The 8,444-nt window shown below is 39.0% G+C and overlaps 1 protein-coding gene across 1 annotated transcript; it reads right to left on the bottom strand.

Annotated features, from left to right (window-relative positions):
- Positions 1-577: 577 nt before the first annotated feature.
- Positions 578-2,379, bottom strand: SARC_07409 (hypothetical protein; the record flags this gene model as incomplete). Its single annotated transcript, XM_014298658.1, has 5 exons — positions 578-736; positions 880-1,109; positions 1,610-1,808; positions 1,922-2,005; positions 2,320-2,379. The coding sequence occupies 5 exons, from the start codon at positions 2,377-2,379 to the stop codon at positions 707-709; spliced, it is 603 nt and encodes a 200-aa protein (XP_014154133.1). The 3' UTR covers positions 578-706.
- Positions 2,380-8,444: the final 6,065 nt, after the last annotated feature.

Genomic DNA, 8,444 nt, shown 5'->3' with positions numbered 1-8,444 from the left:
ATTTACGTCCGCAGTGCAATTTCAAATTACATGACTCATCAGGCCGCTGAAGAGTCAATAACTCATTATTGTTAGCCACTAACGTTTTCATTGGTTAAAGAATGTATGCAAAGCACAGACTTAGACTACTATTTACTACTCTGAAGTCAAAAGTGACTATGATACTAAATAGTAAATTCAAATTGACAAGCCAAACAGTGGCAAACACGCTTTCTGAGGACGGAAATCTTGGTTTTGAGCTCTTTTCTTCTTTTTTAATTTAATATGCACACTTACAGGCGTACACTTCACGCATCGTCCTCGTTTGCCAATGCTGCACGCACTAAACCGCCGCTCTCTCTGCTGCTATTTGGATTTGGTAGAGTGCGACCCCAGCGCTCTATGTAACATAATAGCATAGGATCCCTCCACCGACAGGTTCAACATGTTCAAATATCTTCTCACATCAGGTTTAGAACAAGATAGTGCAGATCACAGTCCGACCTTCGGTAGTTTTAGCAGAAGCACCACTCGCCCCCTGAGTGCTTCAAGAGACCCTTGAAGCACCACGCCCACACTTCTGAGCACACTCCTACATTCCGTAGTGGTCCGCTTACAACTGTTCTCCGGTTGAAGGTAATGTCTTGACGACGCCATCGATGGAGATGGCGTGTTTTGTTGTGAAAGTATGACCGTACACCCTTGTTTCTTGTTTTTTTTTACCATACTAAGGATAATTGCTGTTGCTGTCATTCTTCTGTTTAGTAAAAGGGGCACATTGTTGCACGCTATGTGTAAAATTTATTAAATAACGGTGCAATGACAACAGTTGATCGATCTCTTTCACAACATGGACGTATCACGAAACGAATTAAGATGCTTTGTAAACATAATCCTCACCTGCATCATATGCTTTATCGCATGCAATGCAACCCTACTCGCACATGCACTTTCATTTAAGTAGTGCATAGCCTTTTTGTCATTGATAATACGATCGACAACATCAAAAAGTACACCAGCCATATACATAGTCTCTTCCGTCGGATACGACAAACCTTTCTTGCACAATTCGTCTATCAGATCAGTGCGATACTCGATAAGCATCTTACCATCGTCGTCAATCCCTTTACCTATACGTACAGAACTTATGCATACAGCACAATCAACTTTAGAGTTCTCTACAAACTTAAAAGCTACATAGCCCGCAATATATGCAAGAGTACTATCTTGTGGGACTCGTTTGCTAATTTGTCGCCGTTGTGATGTTGAAGATGTTTACAGTTGTACAGTAGCCTCTTCATTCTTACATCTTCAATTTTAGATGTCATTTCCTCTAATCCTTCAAACAGTGACTTGTCTGGGTTAGTACATACTTTATACATTGAGCGCACTAGTAAAGTGCGTTGCCCCAGAACATATGCGGGTATATCTAGATGTCTATTCCCACCGGCCATTGAGCGTGCTACAGAGAAACTACGCTCAATTGGATCGTTATTTAAGCGACGAAGTAGCACATACGTAAATTTCTTAGTTGGTAGTAGATACCGAATACATTCCGATAGACCACGTAGAGTGTGTGCAAATGTGTAAAATTTCTCAGGAGTGAGACCATCAGGTATCAATCTCCTACCTGTTTTCTTTTGCGCGGTTGTGTTGGCTTGTTGTGGTGTCTGAGTATCTGTGTTTGTTCGATTTGATGATGATTGTGTTTCTCTTTCTGCTTGTGTACTGATATTCGAGTGGATCTGATCACCTGGCCCCAAATCAGTCGAAGGTGGGAGCTCAGTATTGACGTCTAATAGATCACCAAGCATTGCGTTGAGTTGTACCTAGATATTAATTGTATATGCCAAAGAATCATAATGAGTTTTGCTTTACGAAGATTATCATCTAGAACGAATATGATCATTATTTACAATTATATTTGCGTGTATTGTCACACCTCGGAGCCAGCATCCAGGTCCTCATCATCATCCAGTTCCTCATCATCATCATCTTCGTCCACGTTGATAAATTCTTGTGCAGCCTGTGGATGATCGTGTACTATATTTGCGTACCAGTCAAATTAAACCCAATGTGCTATCTTATCCGCATTCAATAGGCGTATATCGTCTGAACTTGTAAATTGTGCACACCTAGCATCTCGCTTACGCTTTGATTTACCGACACTAACCACGAAAAAAGGTTGAATGGCATGATCGCATGATCGTTTATTATTTTCAGGAAATTGTATGTGCCAGAAGCTCCTGGAAATGTTCGTCGTAAAGCTGCGGTGATATCTTCGGAAAATAGCAGTAGTGCTGGTGCGACTTGTTGACGTTCCACATTTGACGGCCTTACAGTAATTCGTTTGATGCGGACATTTGATATCAGCTTTCCCTTATTTCTCTCATAAACCATGCGCACGAATTCGATATTACACTCCCCTGCAGGCAACACAGTACCGTCTCGTAGCTCAAGTTTGTGATATTTAAATATATGGTTCTTTCTTATCATATTATTTCTAACACACTTGATTATGTGTATCAAGCATAACATGGGGAAGAAGCGGGATCCATCCGGTTGGTCGATAAATAAGGGTAGTTGTTGCTGTGGCAATCGTAAAGGATGTCCATCTGGTTCAGGCGACACATATTCAAGCGTCAATTGACGTAGTGCTTTACGGTTTACGCTACTCCCATCAAAGATTATGGGAACGACTTCAACACCCACTTCCTCTGCCTTCAATAGCGCCGTCCTAGTATACTCGTACAGCTGCTCTCCTGTCGTTCTGGACACGGGCTTCGATATTAGATTAAAGCTAGACTTCTTTCCGCTCAGGGGAGTCAATTTAGAAGGCTATGTACATACTGTAATACATACTAAATACTTTGATACCGAACAGCTGGGGTCTACCACAGAAGTTCAGAAGGGCTGTCAAGGTGATTAGTGAGCTGATAGATACAGCCTACTTGATGGAGCTGATATGGCAGGGTGATAGAGTATGAGGATGCCAGGGCGACACTATGCTGTACGGAAGGATTGATTAATCACTAGAAGGAAGGGAGAACTACTTAGAAAGGAATTTGTCGAGGAAGACAGCATCAGCATAGTGTGTATAGTAGAAGTATACAGCACAACATAGGGTGTGATAGATTCTTAGTAGACCAGAGGAGATATACATAAATGCTACACAGTAGGAATATCCGAGCAAACATGCTGGACGAGCTCGGAGAATTGTCTAATAAACTGTTTGATATCCTTCTGTGTTGAGAACTACAATTAGACTGATTGTTCTTAACTAGCAGGAGACGTTTAAGTATACCTACAACAATATTTACTTTTGACGAACTGGCCTATTAATTTTGAGCCAAGTAACAATCACACTTCCAGCAGTAACACACATAGTATTATTAAACATTTGAGATTATGGAAGCGCCTTGACGATGCCGACCGAACCTTCCTGACGTCATGGTTTCGGGCATGGAACGAGTGTACGGCAACCAAAGCTTACTCTCTATTTCTTAAGTCGAAAGAGCAAATTAGTGCGGGCTGCAATCACTGTGTCGCCTTGATAATCCGCCAAGTCAGCTTTCAGTGGAGTTCAAGCTGCGATCTAGGATCAACAATTAGTCAACAGTCACCCGAATGGAACAGAATATTATGCAAACTTCTGGGCATTGTGCAAAACTCTTCAATCAGGGCAGAAGTGTAGCTGTTCAAGCCTAGGCAGCAGAACACTGAGGTGACACGTATGCTCCGCACAAGGAACGTCAGAGGCCGGCCCAGGAATTAGCAGAAATTGGAGTACGACGATCGATTGTTGTTCCTGCAAGTGACTATGGATATAATCGAGGGTGAAGAAATATCGAAGATAATCCTACTTACTGTAGAAACATGGCCCCCGGTCAGTCTAAAGTATCAAGATCAAATGAGATACACATTGGTTTTTATTAAAATAATTCAATACTCGTTCTTTTTACAATATTTCCAAAGTGTTCTAAATTAGCTTTGATGGCTCCAATAGCCTGAGTATTTGGTATGACTCACTTACTTGGACTGATTTGAGACATTTGTCAATGTAAGATATTAAAAACAGGTTTATAATCTCTGGACTACTACTCACAGGATATGGTCCTCCCGCTAATCTCCAAAATTCAATGTCTTTCTTTATAACTTTTCTTCAGATGGAACCTTATTTATATTAGCTAATGTATTAACGTGACTTACGTTCTTATGTCCTTATACAAAATAGGCATGTGTTCATGAACACTCGGTACGTATCTACAAAATAGGCATGTGGTCATGAACACTTGGTACTTCTAGTGAAAACTATTCAATAAAGAACAACTAGAGGTACGTTCTTTGTAATCGAGGATATTAAGGCTCTTACCAAGAGGCAGTCCCGATCATTCTTACACAAGCTACCATTGCTAAATCTTAACTGACCTCAATTGTATATCAGTTTATTGAGCGTAGTTTGAAACTTAGTAATATCCATCGAAGTTTACATTGCCAATCCAAATACATGTGCTCCAGCCTTTCTAAAAGGACGATCAGATAGTGGCATATTTTTACGACAACGTACTTCTGGTGAACGAGCCATAAGTAGTGTAAGATTCGGTCTCTCAAGGCGATATTAACGCCTTAGAATATTTAAACGCGTAGGTAAAATCCAAGTATCGTGATAATTTCAAAGTAAATAAACGAAGAGTCTTTTAGTAAAGTTGGGTATGCCTCGTGAAAACAGCAATACTCTGAGGGGTTGTGAGGCTGAGACATTGCCTATATATAATCCTCTCAGTAATGTTTTCGCCGAAGGGAATTTATTTAGGTTCCGTAGTCGCTCTATTAGAAACTATGGTATGTTTCGTTGGGGCGAATCCGAGAGACTCATAAAATCCTATCTTTAAAAAAAATAGTAAAAAGAAAAAGAAAGTACTCTTGACGTCTTTTGCTATTATCTTAACCAATAACTTTCCACTTATCAAGAAATACCGACTTAGCCTTGATCTGACTAGCACATCTGGTTGGCTGATCGGAGGATAAACTATGTAACGTTAATAGTCCCTAAAAACCTATATTCGGTTGAGCCATCTCGCTACCGAAGTATTCCGATATATATAAATTTGGAAAGTAAATATAGTTCTATTAATAGAACTAGACCAACTCTTATGTTTGGTATTTTACTGGGGCCTTTTAATGGCCTTGTCCAAATATCTGATATGTAAAATGGAAAATGTATTAATTAATAGAACCATTAAAAACCATTTAGGAAACTCAAGTTCCTTGTACTATTAAGAGTACGTTTTTAGTATACGTACTGCCTAAGAGTACGCTTATAACATAGTCTAATGTGGAGGCCCGGCTATTACAGTAGCAGAGGTGAAAACGCGTTGATGATGATGATGTCACGGATGCGGGCCTCAGCATGAAATATGAAACTTAAGCTTCTGGCCAATACACACTTCTCTCTCATACTGGCAACATTAGCCCACGGACCGGAAAACTTCAAATTATACTCTAAGCTCGACAGCATGATTATCATAGCTCATGGTGGACACGTTACGCCATTGATCGAATGTCTCGTCAGATACCCCAATTACTGTCACTTGTAAGTTCCGCATTTATTTTTTCGTACGTGCTGTTTTATCTTAGATCTTTTCATTAATTTTATTTTCTTATACTGTGTAATCAACATTGCAACCAGGTTGTTTGCGGCTATATGTATCATCTTGGCAAGCATTGGTTTATCGCTGTTGCACCCACAATCTGTAAATTGAACTAGTAGTGAGGCACTTGTATTGTGTGTGCGTGCGCGTGTATTGATTAGTGGTTGATGAGTAACTTTCGCACTATCAATATTTTCGAAGAGTTTGTCCCGCACAATTGTGTCTTTACATATGACACTCACGATATTGGCACATAGAACTGACATCAAGTAGGCTATATAGCTAGAATAGATCAATCCACCATGATCAATAAGCTGAATCCACTTCTTCGGGTATTGATATATATGTATGACACCTCCCGATTCATGTGAATTTATATCTTTATCTACTCGTATAATTTCTAGACACGTATAATATCAATCAAATGATCTCTTCTCCTTTTTCAACACGTGTACACGCGATAAAGTGACATATTTATCAGTATACACGTGTACAGATTGATAAAAAGTGTCGATAACGGCTACATAGTGCGTTGTGTTGTATTGAATTAGGTAAATGACTGAATCAACCAACCTCGTACTAGAGTGGTTGGTTCAGTCTTTCACCTAGTTTTCTACAGTGTATGCAATCAGATATCATAGACAATAGAACGTTGGATAAGGAGAGTACATATTCTAACGTTGTTTTCTGATCTTCTCTATCAGAAAAGTATTATACTTCTCTGATCTGTAAACGATCGCAACTTTATCTTTCGTCTATGCAGCTTAATACACTTTGTGGACGGCCCAATTTCTCTCGTATTCTGCGAGTGCTGTTCTATCTCATCTCAGAAAATGTTGTGGATATCATAGTGATGTAAGTCAATAGTGTGAGAATTTTTGCATATACATAATATGAATTACATAGCCTAATCAATTGTCAAGTGTGTAACTTCAAATTATGATACCCATTATCAATGCAGGCTGTATCGAAATCGAGTGCAATAGGCTCATTGCACGCTTTGCCCGGTATTACTTAGTCGAAAATGAGATCAAACAATTGATATCAAATCATATCGCCGAGTGCCTCGCAGGTATAGCCTACTGTCATAAAGGTATCTTTGAATCTTGATGTTTGTTCTAGTCTTTCTCTTCAATTTTCATGTGTCTGCAGCAACTCGTGTTCTTATTTTACTTATCCAAGGACGTAACCGATTAACAAAAAAAAATTGTCAGTACGGACAGTCTACGACAATCTTTTTTAGTGTATGGATATCTCACAGGATCTTTCTTCCTTCTACCCTTAGTCGTACTTTTGATATTTAAAGGTCTACAGAACAGTTCTCGGAATGGGCAGATAAGATTTACCGTAGCAGATGTGGAAAATTGTCAAAATGCACGTTTCAAGGTGTGTTTACCAATTGGGTCGTCGGAGTGTACTCCATCTTCAAACGAAGCTGGTACAGCAATCCTACTGCACCTAGGCCACAACACTTGGCACCTAGCACTTCGTCCCATTTAAGGCATAGAAGGGCACATTTAGTTGGCTGGCCAGGAGAGCTGAATATATCCTTTTTCGCAGTATATTATCTTGCTCTGTGACAATTTTAAAATAAATTAAGGCTCAAAACTTGACTGTGAGGGACCGTCTGGTATATATCTCAATGTTGAGTGGAAAACTTTTATTTCAAAAACGAAACCGCCAAATGTCCACAGTACATTCTTCCTATTTTGATATATACTACGGTAATTGCATATGTCCGGAATTGGATTGCTTTAATTATCGCAATATACCTTTACATTTTACGTATTCCATAAATTTAGATTTACGTAAATATGTGCTTCTACTATTTTAGGGTTTTAGGGTTTTTAGCACATCCCTCACCTCAGCTTAGAAACTCCAATTTTGGCTAATATGGTTCACATTTGGTTTTAATCACAAAGTCTCAAAAGGCTCAAATGAATTGTACAAGCAAAAACACGACGACTTACAAGATGCTTGATTACTCTGCTATGTTTGGGGTTAAGTCGATAGGGTATTGTAAGATTCGGTCTAATAAAGGCGATATTAACGCCTTAGAATAACTAAACGCGTAGGTAAATTCTAAATAAAACGAAATGAGACGTTTAATAAAGTTAAGTTTGTCTCATGAAAACAGCAATACTCTGAGGGATTGTGAGGCTGAGACATTGCCTATATATAATCCTCTCAGTACTGTTTCCGCCGAAGGGATTCTATTTAGTGTTTCGTTGTCGCTCTCTTATAAACTATGGTTGGTTTCATCGGGGCGAATCCGAGAGACTCATAAAATCCTATCTTTAGAAGAAAAGAAGAAGAAAATACTCTTGACGTCCTTAGTTATTCTCTTAACCAATAACTGGCCTCTATCAAGAATTACCGACTTAGCCTTCATCAGACTGGCACATCTGGTTGGCTTATCGGAGGATCAACTAGGTAACGTTAATAGTCCCTAGAAACCTATATTCGGTTGAGCCATCTCGCTACCGAAGTATTCAGATATAAATAAAATTGGAAAGTAAATAAAGCTCTATTAATAACACTAGACCAACTCTTTTATGTTTAGTATTTTATTGAGGCCTTTTAATGGCCTCATCTATATCTAAATATCTGATATGTTAAATGGAAAAGGTTTAATTAATAAAACCATTAAACCCCATTTTAGGAAACTTAAGTTCCTCGTGCTATTAAGAGCATATTTAGGAGACTTAAGTTCCTCGTACTATTAAGAGTACATTTAGGAAGCTTAAGTTCATCGTAATATTAAGAGTACGTTTATAATTTGCGTACTGCATAAAAGTAAAACATAGAGTCTAA

Source organism: Sphaeroforma arctica (assembly GCF_001186125.1).
Source record: "Sphaeroforma arctica JP610 unplaced genomic scaffold supercont1.585, whole genome shotgun sequence".
Taxonomy (NCBI): domain Eukaryota; class Ichthyosporea; order Ichthyophonida; genus Sphaeroforma; species Sphaeroforma arctica.
The sequence above is the reverse complement of the archived record's forward strand: the minus strand, read 5'-3'. Positions and strand labels throughout refer to the sequence as shown.